General features: G+C 41.1%; 1 protein-coding gene across 2 annotated transcripts; it reads left to right on the top strand.

The window, feature by feature from the left end:
* Positions 1–8,419: 8,419 nt before the first annotated feature.
* Positions 8,420–16,760, top strand: AARD (alanine and arginine rich domain containing protein). Of its 2 annotated transcripts, XM_058178626.1 has the most exons (3): positions 8,420–8,709; positions 9,226–9,337; positions 16,581–16,760. In XM_058178626.1, exons 1-3 carry the CDS (start codon positions 8,488–8,490, stop codon positions 16,595–16,597), a joined length of 351 nt encoding a protein of 116 aa, XP_058034609.1. In that variant the 5' UTR covers positions 8,420–8,487; the 3' UTR covers positions 16,598–16,760. The 2 variants fall into 2 exon arrangements, with proteins under 2 accessions (XP_058034609.1, XP_058034608.1); XM_058178625.1 differs by lacking the exon at positions 16,581–16,760 and having other exon boundaries at positions 9,226–9,378.
* The last annotated feature ends 3,611 nt before the right edge of the window (positions 16,761–20,371 follow it).

Raw genomic sequence — 20,371 nt, 5'->3', positions numbered from 1 at the left:
ACCTATCTCTCTATGTTGTGTCTCATGCAAAGTAATGGAATCTATCATAAACCAATCCATTACACTCCACCTTGAAACAAACAACCTTCTCTCTAATAAACAATTTGGTTTCAGAAAAAAATTGTCTTGTAACTTACAACTTCTCCACTGCAGAAACATATTGACTACCAACCTTGATCAAGGAAAAGCAATAGATGCAATCTACGTAGACTTCTGCAAAGCTTTTGATTCAGTAGTACATGATAAATTTCTCAAACTAAACTCCTACGGCATTTCGGGACCTCTTCACAATTGGATAAATGCCTTCCTGTCAAACAGACAACAAGTGGTCAAAATTGGTAACGCTATATCAAATCCTGTTTCTGTCAAAAGTGGTGTTCCCCAAGGTAGTGTTCTTGGACCAACGCTCTTCATACTATACATAAATGATCTCTGTGACCTTATTTCAAGTTATTGTGTTCTCTTTGCTGATGATGTCAAACTATTTAATATCACTAACAATACTTCTACCCTTCAAGAAGACCTCGACTTTGTTTCCAATTGGTCTAAAACTTGGCAACTCCAAATCTCAACCAGCAAATGCTCAGTCTTACATATTGGAAAAAAGAACCCTATCAACAAGTACAAACTTTATGGTCATTACCTTACTGATGATCCCCACCCTGTCAAAGATCTTGGAGTTTTCATATCAAATGACCTAAATGCCAAAGCCCACTGCAACTACATAGCAAAACAGGCTCTAAGAGTTGTAAAGCTAATTTTCCAAAAACTCTACACTACTAACCAGAGCATACAAAACATTTGCCAGACCTATTCTTGAATACAGCTCATCCGTCTGGAACCCATACCACATCTCTGACATTAATACAATTGAACGCGTCCAGAAATATTTTACTAGAAGGGTTCTTCGCTCCTCCAAAAACAACAAAATACCTTATATCACCAGGCTAGAAATCCTGGGATTAGAAAACTTAGAACTCCGCCGACTTCGACATGACCTGTGTTTAACACACAAAATCATCTACTGCAATATCCTTCCTGTAAAAGACTACTTCAGCTTCAATCGCAATAATACAAGAGCAAACAATAGATTTAAACTTAATGTCAACCGCTTCAAACTTGATTGCAGAAAATATGACTTCTGTAACAGAGTTGTTAACGCTTGGAACTCATTACCTGACTCCATAGTCTCTATTCAAAATCCCAAAATCTTCAACCAAAAACTGTCTACTATTGACCTCACCCCATTCCTAAGAGGACTATAAGGGGCGTGCCTACCGTTCCTGTCCTATTGTTCCCTTCATTATATCAAATTAACATAGCTGTTGCATACTTTTACTTATATATATATATATATTTCTTTCATGATGTGTTGTTTTTATTTATGACGATGTTTGTGTATACTGTTGTGACAAAAAAAATAATAAAAAATAAAGAAATGCTTCTTTACGGGGCGTGCAGATTGGCACGAGGCTAACAAAGCAACCCAGCCAAGTACAATAACTGAGAATGGAAATTATTTTCAGACTTATTTGCGCAGGATCGCAATTTTGCTTGTGGATTAAAAAATTGAGGCTTTTGTTATTTAATAAACTTCAACTGCGAAATCTGCAGCTAAAATAAATAATTAAGTGCTTATGATGGATGTTATTAATTTCCATTATGAGGTGCCTGGGCTGTTTTTCCCAATTGGTTGCTTCATTCTCTGGTTTTTCTGCTTCAGAATCGAGGCTCATTCAGAATAGACACCTCCATAAAGTTTATGGAGGTTCTCCATCATCGAGGTCATGGTTGTACAGAGGTCCTTTTTCCAGTTTCTTGGGGTTTTTTTTCCTTTGAAAACGTTTCACTTCTCATCCAAGAAGCTAGAACTGAAGAAGCTTCTTGGATGAGAAGCGAAATGTTTTCCAAGAAAAAAAAGTCCAGCTGCCTTTTGGAAAAAGCACTTTTGGAATGACTTCCATAAAGCTGCTTCAGTGGAGATTCCTTGGAACTGAAGTACATCTGCTGGCAAACAATGGGAAAGAAAGATATTAATGTTGAATGGAGAGAACGTAGATGTCTAATTATTTAAATAGGTAATCAGAAAAGTATATGGAATTTCGTTTTAAAAATGACCATTTTGAGTCCAGTAAGAAGTTGCCAGTATTTGGACTGGCTCACCTAACTTTTAATTCAGGCTGATTGATGTTGGTGTAATGTGTTACACAAATCCAGCCACTAATCTGCTAAACCTCTGTATGAAGTTTACTTACCTAGTTGCTCCCAAGACTAGCTGTTCTAAAGCACAATGAATGAAATGAATGAATAAAGCACAATGAAGGTATTTAGATGCATCCAGCACAATAAAACTGGTATCCGTTACAACAACAATATTTGCATTTAGGGCTCTTTAAATATATTTGAGACCTGTAAGATGAAGCATTCCTAGTTTATCCATTTATTATTACTAATTATTTAATAATAAATTTATTACTAAATAAATTATACTAAATAAATTATAAATTAGTATAAATTATACTAAATAAAATTTATTTATTATAGTAAAGTTTCTTAGCCAGGTGGAATTTATAAAATGATCATCATAGTATTATTATATAGTAGTATTGTGTATAATCCAGGAAATATAAAATGAAAAAAAAATACAATAACCAGTTATACAATTATGCTGTACCAATTAAACAATGTGGACTGCAGTTGAGAAATTTCTTTAACACAATTCCACTCTACAATCAAAAGGAGCTATTGAGAATTTTAAAGACATTTCTCAACTGCAGCCCACATTGTTTAACTTTGGAGAGATTTCTCCTGGGTCTCATAGTCCTTTGCTTAACTAATGAGATGAAAATATATGCGTGGTGTAACGTTGATATCCTTTTGTAGAAAATAAAACTCAGATTTTGCTTGTTAATCTCTCTTCATTAGTAGCTCTCAATTAATTTCAGTACCAAACTTAATTTCATAAGCATTTTGAATGCCAACAGATGAATCTTCTGATTCATTGCAAATCTTTAATGAACTAATATCCACAAGCACTCAACATCCTAATGAGAATAGATCTAACAATAGATTACAATTAATTTTAATATTTTTGTTTTGCTAGCCATTGTCTAAGGACATGGGTTCCAAAACAAATAAATCTGACCTTATAAAAATTTAAACATTACAAAGAGAAACAAAAACAGTATGATAATAATCACAAGTTCCATAACAACATTTGGAACACAAGGAACAGATTCTAAAATAGCTTGCCTCTAAATTTGATGTATAAAATATCGGCATAAGAAATGAGAATATGGAAGAGTACTTGGAATAAAATTCATTGCCTGGCAGAATGTTACAGAAATGCTGGAGTTATGCTAATAAAATGAATAAAGGATGCCTGGTGCAATGACGGATAATGATTCAGCTTTAATTATAGAATGTTTAAGTTTGATTGCTAAATGTACAAAGTAGAGCACAGGGGAGATTAAAGGGAATATTCTGTGTGATTTGTCTTTGCTGGTTCAATGTGTTTATGAAGGAATGTACAAAAATGTTTGGGATATTGTTAGAGGTCTTCTAGTCATTAAGTGTTCTAATGTGAATATACTTTTGTGTATGTTCACATACAGAGGTAGTCCTTGTTTAATAACAACTCATTCAGTAACCATTTGAAGTTGCACTGAACAAATGATACTTACCAGTCCTCAAAGTTTTGACTGTAACAATAACCATATGGTCATGTAATCGTGATCTGGACACTTGGCAACCACCTCATAGTTGTGACAGTTGCAGAATCCCGGGGTCATGTGATTGTCATTTGCAACCTTCCCTGATGGCTTCCTATACTCCAAGTCAATGCAGAAGCCAGCAGGGAAGATTACAAATCATGCCTACTGATTTTTCTCCCAGGCTTCTTGTACTCCTTAGCATGCTTCCTCTGCACCACCTCCTCCCTCCCTTCCACACAGTCGCCACAACACCCCTAGCCCAGTGGTGAAATCTGAACCGGTTTACTACCAGTTCGCTGGCTACATGCTGTCTGCGCACCTGCACAGTACACACCACACACCAAATGCAGGTGCGTTCGCGCACAGTGCACGCCAAAAGGAGGCATGGGTTAAGTAGAACAGGGCGGGGGGTAATCAGCTGTGGCGCGCGATTTTTTTTTTGCTTTTAAAAGCATTTTTTTTACAATCTATTCGGCCAAATAGGTTGTAAAAAAATGCTTTTAAAAGTTAAAAAAGGCTCTGACGATCATGCGGCTCAGCTATGATCATTAGAGCCTCTTTTTTTACCTTTTAAAAGCATTTTTTAAAAGAAGCGGGAAGCAGGCAACCGGGCACTGGGGGAGGTTGGGGAGGCAGGGATTTTTGCTACCGGTTCTCCGAACCACCCACCACCATCGCTCCTCGATCAGCTGATCCGGTCCAAACCGGGAGCATTTCAACCCTGTCCTAGCCTTGGTAATACTGCACCCAGCTTCTGAGATTCCCAGTACTTGCAAATTATCAATTTTATGGGGGTGCGCATATCTATAAGATTCCCCCATCTTGCTTGCATGTGACTCTCGGTGGCATACACAATTAGAACAGAAACTAATAATCACAAAATCGAAGCATTAAAACCATTAGTATTAGTAATACCACACCTGGAATACTGCATCCAGTTTTGATCAGCACATTAAAAAAAGATGTTCAGACTTTGGGAGGTGGGTAATGCAAAGAAGAGCAACTAAGATGATTTTAGCCTGGAGACTAAAACCTACGAAGAACGGTTGTAGGATTTGGGTTTGGCTAGTCTAGAGAAAAGAAGGAGTAGGGGGGACATGATAGCAGTATTCCAGTATTTGAGGGGCTGCCACAAAGAGGAGGGGGTCAACTTATTTTCCAAAGCACCACCAGGCAGAACATGAAACAATGGATAAAAAACTAACCAAAGAGAAATGCAACCTGGAATCAAAGAGAAACTTTCTAACAATGAGGACAATGTAACCACTGGAACAGCTTGTCTTCAGAGGTTGTGGGTGCTTCATCACTGGAAGTTCTTAAGAAGAGTCTGGACAGTCACTTGTCTGAAATAGTATAGGATCTCCTGCTTGAGCAGGAGGCTGGACTAAAAGACCTCCAAGGTTCCTTCCAGTTCTATTCTGATTCTAAAATAAACTACAATAACAAAACATACATAATTGTGCAATCAAAATGTATACACCAGGCATATCCAAAGTCCGGCCCGGGGGCTAACTGCGGCCCGTGTTCAAATTTAAAATGGTCTGCAGCCTCTTCTCCCTGCCGGCTCAGCCTGTCACTCATCCCCTCCTGCCGGCATTTTTCCCTTCACCACACAGCGGTTCCCACACAGCGGTTCCCGCAGCTGTCACCTGCTGTCTCCTGCTCCACAGCCACCCATATTGATATCTCAGCCATATTTTTCACTAGAAGATGGCAGTAGACCTGAATCAGCACTCTCGCCGCGTGACCCTTGTGAGCTTGTGCACCCATTTCGAAAATGGCGACTGTAACTAATAAAGGAAAGTTGACAGTGAGGGCCGCAGCTTCCAGGACAAGTGGAAATTGGAATATTTTTTTCACTGAAATACGAAACAACTGTGTCTGCCTAATTTGCCAAGAGACTGTGGCTGTTTTCAAGGAATTCAATATCAAGGCTCACTACCAGACGAAACATGCTGACTACAAGCTAACTGGGAATGAACACAGTGAAAAATGGAAGGAACTGGAAGCTGCTTTAACGGCACAGCAGCGCTTTTTCATAAGAGCTTATGAGTCAAATGAAAATGCCACAACGGCGAGCTACGAAGTGGCAACGCTGATTGCCAAGCACTGCAAACCTTTTACTGAGGGTGAATTTATTAAAGACTGTGTGATGATGCAGTCATATATAATGCAGTCGGGATCTGAGTATCACCCTTCACATTAGTGCAGTTAAGTTATTTGTTAAATACTTTTTATTTTTTTAAAAGAAAAACAACAAGACATAACAAACACTAACATAAAACATAGCACTCATTCTTTACAACAGCTTTGTTTTGGTATTCCTCTATTATTTACATTTTCCCCCTCTCATTTCCTTTAATTATACTTATCTTTTTTGTCCCATTATCCCTTATTTCTGCATATATTCCATCATATCTATCATTATAACAATTCATTTTCTTTCATGCACTAACCTTTTGTGTGTGTGTGTATGTAACCTTTTCCCCTTTTGCGTCATTTACCATTTTTAATTTCTATCCAATTGTACAATTGATTCCATACTATATAACTTTCCATATCTTCCTTTTCTTTTATCACCTTTGTTAGTTTATTCATCTCCGCACAATCCAGAATTTTCCTTATCACTTTCTCCTCCGATGGTATATTCTCATTTTTCCAGTTCTGTGCATAAGATATTCTTAAATTATTTGTTTAGTCTTTCATAAAATAGTTCATTTGCATTTAATGTTAATGGTTCAAAGAATGCCAGGCTGAATGGTCGGTCCCCACACATTTTCACCTCACCAAATCTGGCCCTCCTTGCAAAAAGTTTGGACACCCCTGGTATACACAGTGCAACCGTTTAACAGGCTCCACCTGTCCATGGGAATTCCCACTTAGCCAGCACTTTTCCAAGATACAATGGCACTAATGAATGCAGTCAAGTTCTGAGTTCTTGACAACCTGTTTAGTAAAGCTTAGTGGAACTCATCCCTGATTATAATCCAAGACAGCTGGAAGATTCTGGTTGGAGAGACAGGTGTGATCCAATCTTTGCTTTGTCTAGCCATTTTTTTTTAATTTGAATTTATATCCCGCCCTTCTCCGAAGACTCAGGGGGGCTTACACTGTGTTAAGCAATAGTCTTCATCCATTTGTATATTATATACAAAGTCATCTTTATTGCCCCCAACAATCTGGGTCGTCATTTTACCTACCTTATAAAGGATGGAAGGCTGAGTCAACCTTGGGCCTGGTGGGACTTGAACTTGCAGTAATTGCAAGCAGCTGTGTTAATAACAGACAGACTTAGTCTGCTGAGCCACCAGAGCCCTTTTAAAAAGAACCATTCAGTAGAAACTGTTTACACAAGTTTCTCACTTCCCTTTCCCTCCCACACAGTAAAAGCAAGATAAACCCACCACCAGCTGCAAGAAGAAAAAAGAACTCATCCCACCTTACTAGAGATTTTCTGAAGCGTTCCTTACAATTTGTTCCCTTCTTTTTTCCAGTTTATAGTCTGATACATTATCTTCAGTTCATTTCCACAACAAAAAATCTTGCATCCTTGTCTTGTAAGGTTTGACCTTCCATTCCTAGCCTTGGTTGTTTGCATAAGAATTGAGCTTGTGTGCTCGTCAACTTTTATATTAATTCCAGATTATTGTGGGTGCCCTTGAAAATGGGCAAAAATATGACCAATTCCTACAATTTTTCTTTTATGGCCTTGTAACTTGTAAACCACAGGGTATGGCGGGGCAATTACAATTTGGTCTATCTTAAAACATGAAGACGAGACAGGGCATGCATGTAATCTTGTTTTACCTGTTTTTACAAATAAGAGCCAACCAAAAATGTACATTTTTCTCTAATTCACTTTCTTTAACAACCATTATGCTTAGTCACTCCATCAAATTGGCTCCGTATAGATACCTATGTGCATGAATCTAGATTAAGGAAAGTGATGACAAATTAGGTCCAGACTTCAAAGCACCATTGACTTTGTGACATAAGTATTCAGCACTCACATTTGTGATATCTGAGCATGCTTCTGAATTGATGTGATTTCTAACTTGCCAAAGATAAGGTCGCTAGCAAACGTGTCAAGTTTTAATACTGAATGCGTTGATTTGGAAATTAAGAGCACATGGTTTACAAATGAACTTCAGTGGAAATGTTTCACTATAAGGAAACTCGAATTTCTAGAACTCAGAACTCAGAATTTTCTGGGTTTTTTGGGTGTTCAAAGACCAAGCTGTTTTGGGCAACCAATTTTGTATTTAGTGGTATATGGAGTTTCCTTGGGTTTGAGCAGATTTGATCTGAGAACTATCTTGCTGTGTTATGACTACAGTTATGGTAAAGTATGCAGATGAGCTGGCTGAAATGCAAGATGGAAATGAGACTAATCCATCCAAGAAGAATAAATTGTATCCTTGCACTGTAGGAATGAAAAGGCCTAGATTGTGCCTTTCCTTCCAAAGCAGCATGAGTAAAAGAGGTGGGGAGGGAGAGAGAAAGAAAGAAAGAAAGAAGAGAGATTGATTACTAGAGAGAGAAATTTTGCTCTTTACCCCAGTCTACCTCCCACTTCTCTCCCACTTTCTTTGGAATGATATACAGGGAGGGGAGGGGAGGGGAGGATGGGCTCTCTGCACACAAGAGCCAGAGCGGCTCTGCTCAAGGCTAGGAAACAATAAGCACAAGGGAGAGTGTGGGAGAGAGGCTGGAAGAGAACTCTCCTTGAAGCTTGGTTGCGTCTCGCCACTTGTCTCCATCCCACCCTTGCTCAATGAAGCCAGAAGAGAATGAAGATACGTTCTCCAGCTTTTTGCTGGAGGACATAAAGCAGAGGCTGCTCCAAGCTTTCCAAGGGCAGACGACAGGGGTAGCAATTACTCCTGCATTGTCTAGACCTGTTGAAGATACAGGCCGTGGCAGAAGAGCTGTGCCCACTCAGGAACTGCCCTGGGGCCGCATGGAGAGGGGCATAGCCTGGCTTCGTATAGAATTGGTGAGTGATATGAGCAAGAAAGATGGTTAGGCACCCTCCCCTGGGAATAGGAAGGGGTGGCCTGTAGTCCCAGAGTTGTCCATTATACTTGTTTTGTTGTTAACAGACTTCTGAACCTTTTCTTGTATACGCCCACCCAGTCACATGACCACCTTGCCATGACCACCCAGCCGGTCATTAGGCAGATCATATTAGTGGTCCACGGGGTTTAAAATTATGAATTTAGCGGTCCCTGAGATCCAAAAGGTTGGTGACCCCTGCTGTAAAGCACTGTGAAGCACTCCCCTTACATGGGGAGGCGGAAACAATTTATTCTGTTTTATTGTGCTGTGTGGAAAATACATTCTGTGCTTGCCTGAATGTTCTTTGGTATATGTTTGCTTACAAACGTTTCAGGACTAAATTTTGAGCAGAAACAGCAGCAAGGCTGATTTCTGCTTCTAATTAAGCCGTTCTGGATGGTAATCATCTGTTGAAAGCAGTTACTGTCTTTTGGTTTGTTTGTTTTTTTGGTAGCTTGAGATGAAGTTCCAGAACCAGAAACTTGCCAGAACTCTGCTGGATTTAAGTATGGAAATTCAGAGGCTGAGGAATGAAATCGATACGTCAGCAGCTCTAGAATCAAAAGGTCTAAGCTCCTTTGGAAATTCTGACTAATAAACTGTATTATGAGACCAAATCTAGACTCCAAAATGCATCCTTTTACTGATTCATTAAAAAAAAATTGAAAATTGGATTGCACATTTAAGTTCAGTTTCATAACAAAATGTTCCTTGAAGATTAATAAGATTTCTGCTTAACTCAGTTGGGGGATTGATATGTACAAAAGAAGTTGATGTCTCCCCGGGAGTTTCAGCTGAAAGAAAGATGAAGTGTTTGCATCATATTTCAAATGTCATTGGTTTTAGAATGACCCAAAGAGCCACCCCAAATTTGAGCCTAGGAAAGATGGGAGGATAACTTACAAAGCTTTTTAAAATAATAGCAACAATATTATTGGACTTATTTGCAGTAAATAAATTATACCCATTTCAGAAAATGGCTTGTATCCATGATCAGTTGACAAGCATGTCACCCGTGCATGTATGCATGAAAGCAAATTTATCCTCAGTATAATATATTTGTAGATGTACACTTGCCCTGCAACTTCAGGAAAGGGCAGTTATAATTAGAAATATGGCAAAAAAAAGCAGAAAGTACTGTAATTGTAATTCAAATTGGTGAGAAATGAGTTGGCACAAGTGGCTTTTTCCTTGTAAAAACCTGCAAGCAAATTCAACACGGATTGCCTACTATCTCATTGCAACCTCAAGCTCAATATTCCCTCTAAACTCCATCAGAGGCAGGTTTCAGCAGGTTCTGAACAGTTCTGGAGAACCGGTAGTGGAAATTCTGAGTAGTTCGGACAACCAATAGTAAAATTCTGACTGGCCCTGCCCCCATCTATTCTCTGCCTCCCAAATCCCAGCTGATCAGGAGGAAATGGGGATTTTACAGTATCCTTCCCCTGCCACGCCCACCAAGCCACGCCCACTAAGCCATGTCATGCCATGCTATGCCAACCAAGCCACGCCCACAGAACCGGTAGAAAAAATTTTTGAAACCCGCCACTGAATTCCATGCATGCCCACACCATGCCCCGTTAAAAGACAAAGTATTACCAAAGTTCATAGCAGAAACTTTAATCTAGACCGAAAGCTAGGCTGAAGATTGGGGATATTCTGCCATGCTCCAGGCCAAAGGAGAATTGAGCAGCAGTGGGCAAGAAGAGGTGAAGCAAAGAGGAAAGCAAAAGGGAGAGAGAGATGTAATTACTCATTTAAAAAATAATAATTTGACACTTGTCAATCTAAAATACAGGTAGTCCTCCACTTACGACCACATCTGAGGCCAAATGTCTGTTGCTAAGCAAGACAGTTTAGCTTGGTAGATTTCTTGCAGACATTTAATTACCAAACTAGGTAACTTCATCAGTACTTACCATCTAATCTCCATTTAAACACATTCCACAACAGGGAAAGAGGTCTTGGAATCAAGGGCTTTTCTTTTTCTTTTTTAAATCGCGTATTGCTTACAAAAAAGGTAATTTGCAAAGTTTTCTCTGCATCCTTTTATACTAATGGACTGAAGGATTTTCATATCCAGCCTTTGATGCATGTTAACATAACATAACATAACATCAGAGTTGGAAGGGACCTTGGAGGCCTTCTAGTCCAACCCCCTGCCCAGGCAGGAAACCCTATACCATCTCAGTCAGATGGTTATCCAACATTTTCTTAAAAATTTCCAGTGTTGGAGCATTCACAACTTCTGAAGGCAAGTCGTTCCACTTATTAATTGTTCTAACTGTCAGGAAATTTCTCCTTAGTTCTAAGTTGCTTCTTTCTTTGACCAGTTTCCACCCATTGCTTCTTGTTCTACCCTCAGGTGCTTTGGTGAACAGCCTGACTCCTCTTCTTTGTGGCAGCCCCTGAGATATTGGAACACAGCTATCATGTCTCCCTAGTCCTTCTTTTGTTAAACTAGACATACCCAGTTCCTGCAACCGTTCTTCATATGTTTTATCCTCCAGTCCCCTAATCATCTTTGTTGCTCTTCTCTGCACTCTTTCTAGAGTCTCAACATCTTTTTACATCGTGACCAAAACTGGATGCAATATTCCAAGTGTGGCCTTACCAAGGCATTATAAAGTGGCACTAACACTTCACGTGATCTTGATTCTATCCCTCTGTTTATGCAGCCCAGAACTGTGTTGGCTTTTTTAACAGCTGCTGCACACTGCTGGCTCATATCTAAATTGTTATCCACTAGGACTCCAAGATCCCTCTCACAGGTACTACTATTGAGCAAGGTACCACATATACGGTACTGGTGCATTTTGTTTTTCTGGCCTAAATGTAGGACCTTACCTTTTTCACTGTTGAATTTCATTTTGTTAGATAGCGCCCAATGTTCAAGTCTGTCAAGATCTTTCTGTAACTTGAGCCTATCTTCTGGAGTGTTGGCTATTCCTGCCAGCTTGGTGTCATCTGCAAATTTGATGAGTTCCCCATCTATCCCCTCGTCCAAGTCATTGATGAAGATGTTGAAGAGTACTGGGCCTAAAACAGAGCCTTGGGGTACTCCACTGCATACTTCCCTCCATGTGGATGTAGTTCCGTTGAGGACTACACGTTGAGTGCGGTTGGTCAGCCAATTACGAATCCATCTGGTGGTGGTGCTGTCTAACCCACATTTTCTACTTTATCTAGTAGTAGGTTATGGTCTACTTTATCAAATGCTTTACTGAAGTCCAAGTAAATTATATCGACAGCATTCCTCTGGTCTACTAATTTTGTCATTTTGTCAAAGAATGCGATAAGATTAGTCTGGCATGATCTGTTTTTGACAAACCCATGTTGGCTTTTGGTTATTACTTTGTTTGCTTCTAGGTGTTCGGTGATTCGTTGCTTGATTATCTTTTCCAGAATCTTCCCCGGTATTGAGGTCAGACTGATAGGTCTGTAGTTTCCTGGATCTGTTTTTTTTCCTTTTTTGAAGATGGGAACTACATTGAAGATGGGAACTATGTTGTCCCAGTGGATTTTTTTTTTTTTAGTCAGAAACTTCAGCAAAAGGAAGCCAGAAGGCAAATGGTTCCGTTCATCACATGCAAAACATTGAAATATGTCTGCAGATAAACTTTTTAAATTAAAATAGCTCGCTGTCTCACCCTCTGGCAGGTAGCAGAAATAAGGGGTGAGAAATGACAGCTTTTCATCAGCAAGCTTCTGGCATCCTATTCCAGATATTGTTAAATCTGAGGGAAAACTAGCACACAGTGCTGTCACTAACCTTTGGATAATAGGTAGACGGTATTTTCTTCACCCTCCAAAATCAAAAATGATTACGAGGCCAGCGAGGCTTGTGGTTATCAGTTCACTGACATACCCTGGAAGCGGAAAATCCTACTGCTGTTAATAACATTGGACATATTTCAGAAACCAGGCAGCGCTAATGCATCCAGATGTGATACAGCTTGCAAAGTTCACTCGAGTGGCTGCTTTGTATTCGAATGTAGTCTAAGTATTTTGTGTGTGCTGACTTCTCCAGCAAGTGAATGGGCTGCGTTCCAGAGGCCCAGTATGGCCCTTTTGCAGCTCATCTGATGCTGATTAAAATGTATGGCCGCATCTAACGCAATTGGAAAGCTCAGAAAAAAATCCCTTGCCAGAGATTCACTTGTTCTTTTGAAAATAATTGGATTTAAACTCTACTTTTACCTTTAAACGATTTTAGAAGAACATCTGGGTCAGATAGCGCTACAGTTCAGCATCTGGATATACAAGAAGTATGGCTGAAAGCCTCACTCCTGTTAAATACACAATGTATTTCTTTTTCTGCTATGGGTATATCTAAGACAGTGGTTCTCAACCTTTATAGTGCTGCAACCCCTTTAATACAATTCCCCACAATGTGGCGACCCCAACCGTAAAATTATTTTTTTTAGGCAGCGATCTCAGCGCGCCTCAGCAGCCGCAGAAGGAAGAAAAAAGCGGCAAACTGTTTTTTCGAATTTATCGCGCCTGAAGCCATATTGGCTAGCGATCTGAACTGCTTGCGATTGCCTTGAGGACGGATGCATTAAAGCGGAGACTCCTCCCCTATTAAGTTTATCGCGCCTGAAGCCAGATTAGGCTAGCAATTGGGAGTGATTGCAGCTGGCTTGACATCAGAGCAAAGATTTCTCTCTTTTTTAATTCATCGCACCTGAAGCCGAATTCGGCTAGCGATTTGAAGAGCCTGCAGCTGGCTTGTGGAGTCAACCATTGGAGCGCGATTCTTTGACTTGCAAGTATACTTCCCATATTTCTGATGGTCTTAGGCGACCCCTGGCAAATCATCATTCGACCCCCAATGGGGTCACGACCCACAGGTTGAGAACCGCTGATCTAAGAAGTAATCTCTTGGAAGGCGTAGAAGGTATATAGACCTGATCTTCACTCACTTGAGCAGCTAATTAAGCTCCTATCAATTTTCAATAAGTTAAAATTAAGCTTAGGGGGTGTTAGATGGGACAGAGTGGATGAGGGTGACAAAGGTTGGAAAAAAGGAAGCTTCCAAATACACATACACAGTTATTCTCTATTTCGAGGTGATATGTAATTAGTTTAACATACTACAGGATAGTCCTCGACTTATGACCACAATGCAGCCCAACATTTCTGTTGTTAAGTGAGACATTTGTTGCATTTTGACCCATTTTACAACCTTTCTTGCCACAGTTGTTGAGTGAATCATTGCGGTTGATAAATTAATAGTAATCCGGTTGTTAAGTGAATCTGGCTTCCCCATCGACTTTGATTGTCAGAAGGTCACAAAAGGTGACCACAGGACCTTGGGGCACAGCCCCAGTCATAAATATGAACCCGTTCTCAAGCATCCAAATTTTGATCACACGATCATAAAGATGCTGCAAATGGCCCAACTTTGAAAAACAGTCATAAGACACATTTTTCAGTGCTGTTGTAATTTTGAGCAGTCACTAAATGAACTGTTATAAGTCAAGGACTACCTGTACACATAATATCTATATTTTATGCAGACGGTTCCTGTTATGTCCACGCAGGCGTGAGCAGAGGCTTTTCCTCTGCCACGCATGTACGGGACATATTTTAAAGCTATTGGTTAAAGGCTACAGTTTCCCTTTAAAAGGGGCTGTTAGCTGGAAACTGGATGTTGGTTTATACTGAGTCCTTATCTTAATAAAAACATTGCTGCTGGAAGTTTGGCTCCTCACCTGTGTTTTGACCCACACATTCCAGTTCCAAATGGAGATTTTTCAGTGACTTACTTGTTTCCTTCTTTCCCTCTCACAGCTTCTCTCTATGTCTTCACTTCTGGACTTATTTCTGTCTTGGAGAGCAAAATTAGAAGAGGGGACAAACAAAGCTAATGGGAAAAGCTAGGTTTACTTAAGATCAGGTAATTTACTTAAAACTGCAAGGATTCACTTAACAAAAGTGGCAAAAAAATAATAATCATGAAACCAGGTGCAACTCACTTAAATAACCACCTTGCTTAGCGATGGAAATTCGGCTCCCAATTGCAGTTGTATGTCAACGACTACTTGGATGCATAGGTGCGCTGCGCATTTATTCAATTTAATCAAAACATTTATCTGTAGACCTGTATGCATACAGGAGCACAAAAGTGAAGTTTGTTTATTCCTCCTTTAAAAAAAAACAAACACACACCCAAAGGTTTTGCACACAACCTGTATATCCCTCTGACATTTTGCAAAATGTTGTCAGGACACCTCAAGGATAAATGTCATTTTCATATAAATTGCCCACTAAACAGCAGGGGGAAGCAAATCTCTTTTTAATACCTTTAAATTGGAAATGTGGGTCCTATACACAAACGTTTGATTTCATTTGTTTGAATTTGCCAGCTTTGACCTGTTATAGGCAGATTCTTTTTCTATCATAGATTTTTCTAGCAAACAAAATTATTTGCATGCAGAGTCACCGACTCATACCCACAAAAGATTCCCAATTCTTATTGGTCTGCATTAATCAGGCTCCATCAGAAGCAGCTATAAATGCCATCCAGGTACGAAACGAAAAAATTACAATTGTTTGTTCATTCTTCCCTGATCGTCAATGGGGAGGCAGTAAGGTTTGGATGTTCAAGGTGGTAAATCTGCTTTTGGGTGAAACGAATTTGCTAGGATTACATTTGCTGGATTTGAAATGGATGGATGTATGCATACATTTCAATAAATAAAGTAAAAATTAAATTAAAAGCAGGTTTCAGAGCTTTGGCACATCACTAAGTCTGATCCTTATGGTTGCAAAGGTTTGCTACACACTGTTTTGGTCATTTTCAACGGTCTCTGGGAACAGCAAGGTTGTGACATAAAATTGGCAATAGCCAGAAAAGGAGCTATTTTTAGTGCCTTTATTAACCCTTTCCCAAAGATTAGGATGTGAAGCAAAATAGTAATAATTGAACAAATAAATCTATTTAAAATCAAATTATTTTGAATTAGTATTTTGAATAGTAGGCATTTTATTTTCCATTTGAGGACAGCCCAGGATTTGTAAGAATGAAGTAGAAATAGAACAATAGAATAACAGAGTTGTAAGGGACCTTGGAAGTCTTCTAGTCCAACCCCCTGCTTAGGTAGGAAACCAGGGGTGAAATTTAAAAAATTTCCCCTAACAGTTCTGTGGGCGTGGCTTGTTGGGGGGAGGTCCTGTTACTTGGTGGGCGTGTCCAACTCGACATCACTCACATCGAGGGCGGGCTCCTCACCCGCCCTTCCCCTCCCAGCCACTCCTTGTCGCGAATGGCAGGAAAATGAAGAGGGGAATATTCCTGCCTTCCATCTTTCCCTCAGTCTGTGTTGAGATTGAGGAATGGATGACAGGCAGGAAAATCCCCTTCCCCGTTTTCCTGCCTTTCACAAAAACGGCTCCATTCTTCTCCCCCATCCCCCTCCCTCCTGGGGACTACCTTAAAGGGACAGGCTGCAGCAGCTCCATTTTGAATGGAGGGAGAAAAGTTAGCATTCTCTCTGCTGCATTTAACATTGAATTCTGTGGAATATTGAGTGGCCGGAAGAGGTGAGTGGCAACCGGCCGGGCATGGGTGGGGGGAAGGAGGGGTAAATACTACCAGTTCAGTGAACTGATACCCATAATCCCTAGCGTTTTGCCCGAACCGGTAGGATTTCACCCCTGCAGGAAGCCCTACACCACTTCTGATAAATGGTTATCCAACATCTTCTTAAAAACTTCCAGTCTTGGAGCATTCACAACTTCTGGAGGCAAGTTGTTCCACTGATTAATTGTTCTAACTCTCAGGAATTTTCTCCTTGGTTCTAGGTTGCTTCTCTCCTTGATTAGTTTCCACCCATTGCTTCTTGTCCTGACTTCAGGTGCTTTGGAGAATAACTTGACTCCCTCTTCTTTGTGGCAGCCCTGAGATATTGGAACACTGCTATCATGTCACCCTTTCTTTTCATTAAACTAGAAATGTATAATTCTCTTTCTGTAGTTATGAAAATAAAGCCAAAATTTATGCAACTATGTCTGTTGTTATGCAGGCTATTAACAAAAAAAAAAGCACTCCTTGCTGGAGATTTATTTGGATAAAAACTTGCTGAAATGACCTGCATCAATGGTTTGCAATGCTGAGCATGTTCGACATAAATAATTCAAGGAATTCACTAATAAGACAGACAAAATAAAAGCTCTCTTTCATTCTCTCTTTCTGTGTTATTATGTAGTTGTTTTTCTAAAGGAATGGAATCTGAATCTTAAATAAGCAAACACAAAGAACCCCCAAATTAATACAAGTCTTAAATATTGATTTCAGACCCAGGCACAGTACATATCAATGAATAGTTTTAACACAGTTCCACAATAAAGGTAGTCCTTGACGTATAACAGTTTGTTTAGTGACCATTCAAAGTTCTAATGGTCCTGAAAACAGTCAATTACAACCATCCATAGGAACCTGTGGATGCTTCTGGCTACTGATTACAAGAAGCCATTCAGGCACGAATAATGGAGGAACAGTGATGACACCTGCATGATGATGTTATTACACAAATGCTGCGTCCAATGTCAGGATGTAAGGATGTTTACATAAGAAGTCATCTAGTGTCAAGCTTTGTGCAGGTGTTGCTAACATAGAAGGATAGGGTAGGGTAGGGTAGGGTAGGGTAGGGTAGGGTAGGGTAGAATAGAATAGAATAGAATAGAATAGAATAGAATAGAATAGAATAGAATAGAATAGAATAGAATAGAATAGAATAGAATAGAATCTGGAAGGAGGTCTTCTAATCCAACCCCTTGCTCAAGCAGGAGAGAAGACTCTATACCATTTCAGACAAATGGCTGCCCAGTCTCTTCTTAACAGCTTCCAGTGATGGAGCACCTACAATTTCTGAAGGCAAGCCATTCCATTGATTAATTGTGCTAACTGTTGGGAAATTTCTCCTTAGTTCTGGGTTGTCTCCTTGATTAGTTTCCATTCATTGTTTCTTGTCCTGTCTTCTGGTGCTTTGGAAAATAGGTTGTTCTCCTCTTCTTTGTGGCAGCCCCTCAAATATTGGAATAGTGCTATCACTAGTTCTCCTCCCCCCACCCCCAACAACTAGACTTACCCAATTCCTACAACTGTTCATATGTTTTAGCCTCCTGGCCCCTAATCATCTTCATTGCTCTTTTCTGTTCATGTTATCCACTAACATCATTATAATACAGGATCCAGAAGAGAATTTTGAACGGGAATATCTGCTGGTTTATGACCCTAATAAGGATCATAAAAAGATTTAATTTGATTTTGATGGAATTGGTGACCTGTAGCCTCTGCTGGAGAAGTGCTCTGCAACGGGGAAACAGTATTCAATGTATCAGTTTCTTCCACTGCACAACAATTCCAACATTTGATAAGAATCTTCTAAACACCTTGTAATGTATCTTTAAATGTTTTGGCGGGAAACAAGCACGTTGCTGATTGGTTGAAGCCGCCGGTTAAACTGTATATAAGGAGAGGTTTTTCCCCAGCCCGGTTGCTGGGTTCACCATATAGTAAAGAGCTGTTGTCACTACCCTGGTCTCCTGCCTCGTTATTGCCCGAATCTAACACTGGCGACGAAGGTGGGATCTCGAGGCTAAGAGCACCAGGAACGAGCTGAACGCACGGAAGAACCGAACCCAGCAAACTCAGGGCAGAAACGCAGCGATGGCCAGCTACACTCCGCCCGCGCCGTTTGACCCATCCAGGGAGAAATGGGGAACGTACATGACCCGTTTCGAGAGCTTCCTCGAGGCAAACGAACTGCAAGGAGTTCCAGACAACCGCAAAAGGGCATATTTCCTGAGCCACTGCGGTCCCGAGGTCATCGACATCGCGGAAGCCCTGGCAGAGCCAACGCCGGTACAATCGGTATCGTGGCAAACTCTGCAAAATCTATTGAAGAACCATTTCGCGCCAACACCGTCCAAATATGTACGGCGTTTTGAATTTGGAGAGCGCAGACAGCAAGAGGGCGAATCCATCAGCGAGTACATGGCCGCCCTGAGAAAGCCTCCAAGGATTGTGGGTACCGAGACTTGGATGAGGAGCTGTTAGAGCAACTCATCCGTGGGGTCAGAGACATTCGCTTATGGAGGCGGCTGCTATCAAAAAGCAATCTAACGCTGGCAAACGCTCTGGACGAAGCCAGAGCTCATGAGATGTCCACCCAAGCGGCGGAAACCCTACAAAAGCCACTCACGCCAACGGCGAGTGCGAAATCAACCCCGGTCCACAACGAAGAAATCCAGACCGAATCAGACGGCGAGGATGAGGAAGAAGTTTGCCTCACCGGGAGAAGGGGCAAAGAAGACCGATGAATGCGGAAGTTGCGGAGGGCAACACCAGCGCCAACAATGCAAGTTCAAAGACGCTACATGTCGGCGGTGCGAGAAGAAGCCGCACCTGGCTCAAGTCTGTCGTGCACCCCAACCTTCCCGCCGAAAATTCAAACCAACCAATCAGAGTGCGGGATCGGCTAGGCGACCCGTGATTGGTCAAAACAAAAAGGGCGCGAATTCAAATCGAACGACCGTGATAATAGGCCGAGCAGCAACCCGCGTCGAGAAGAAAATCTTCACAAAACCGAGAATCGAAGGAGTGCCGTGCCGACTGGAAGTGGACACAGGGTCAGCGATCACAATCATGTCCTGGGACACTTTTGCGAAAGCCTTGCCGAAAATCGCCAAACGCAAACTGCAAGCACAGCGGCTAAGAGTTCACGACTACCAAGGGAATCGCATCCCTGTTCGAGGGACCACCTCCGTCCGCATCGAGTACGGACCACACAAGAAGACCCTGCCCATCACGATAGTCGAAGGGACCCTGCCAAGTTTGTTGGGACTAGACTGGTTCCGTGCATTGGCCATGGGAGTGACTGGCATCTACCGAAGTGACTTTAACTTAAAAGACTCACTCATGAACGAGTTCGAAGATGTCTTCAAGGACTGCCTGGGCAAGTACAAGGGGACCCCTATTTCCTTCAATTTAGACCCCCAGGTAGCCCCCATTCGGTTAAAGGCAAGGAGAGTCCCGTTTGCCCTTAAACCCAAGATTGACAGGGAGATAGACAAGCTCATCAGTCAGGGGATTCTGGTGCCAGTCGATCACGCAAAGTGGGAGATGCCAATCGTCACCCCAGTGAAACCAGATGGGTCAGTTAGAATCTGCGCTGACTACAAGGCGACGTTGAACAAAGCCTTGCAAAAAAGCGCTTACCCGGTCCCCGTGGTGCAACATCTGCTGCACTCGCTGGGGCAAGGGCACGTTTTTGCTAAATTAGATTTGGCCCAAGCCTATCAACAACTGCCTGTAGACGCCAACACAGCTGAAGCCCAGACAATTGTGACTCACAGAGGTGCTTTCAAGTGTACCCGGTTACAGTTTGGGGTGAGTGTGGCTCCTGGCCTATTTCAAAATTTAATGGAGCGACTTCTGCAAGGGCTCCCGGGGGTAGTCCCCTATTTTGATGATGTATTGGTATCAGCCGAAAATTTAGAAGAATTGGGGAGCGTTGAGAAAAGTTCTGGGCATTTTCCGGTCAGCCGGTCTAAAGGTTAAAGTGAACAAATGCCAAATAGGGGTAGAATCA

The sequence above is a fragment of the Ahaetulla prasina genome, chromosome 3, assembly GCF_028640845.1.
Source record: "Ahaetulla prasina isolate Xishuangbanna chromosome 3, ASM2864084v1, whole genome shotgun sequence".
In the NCBI taxonomy this organism is placed as follows: domain Eukaryota; kingdom Metazoa; phylum Chordata; class Lepidosauria; order Squamata; family Colubridae; genus Ahaetulla; species Ahaetulla prasina.
Note: the sequence above shows the minus strand (reverse complement) of the source record. Positions and strands in the feature narration are given on the sequence as shown.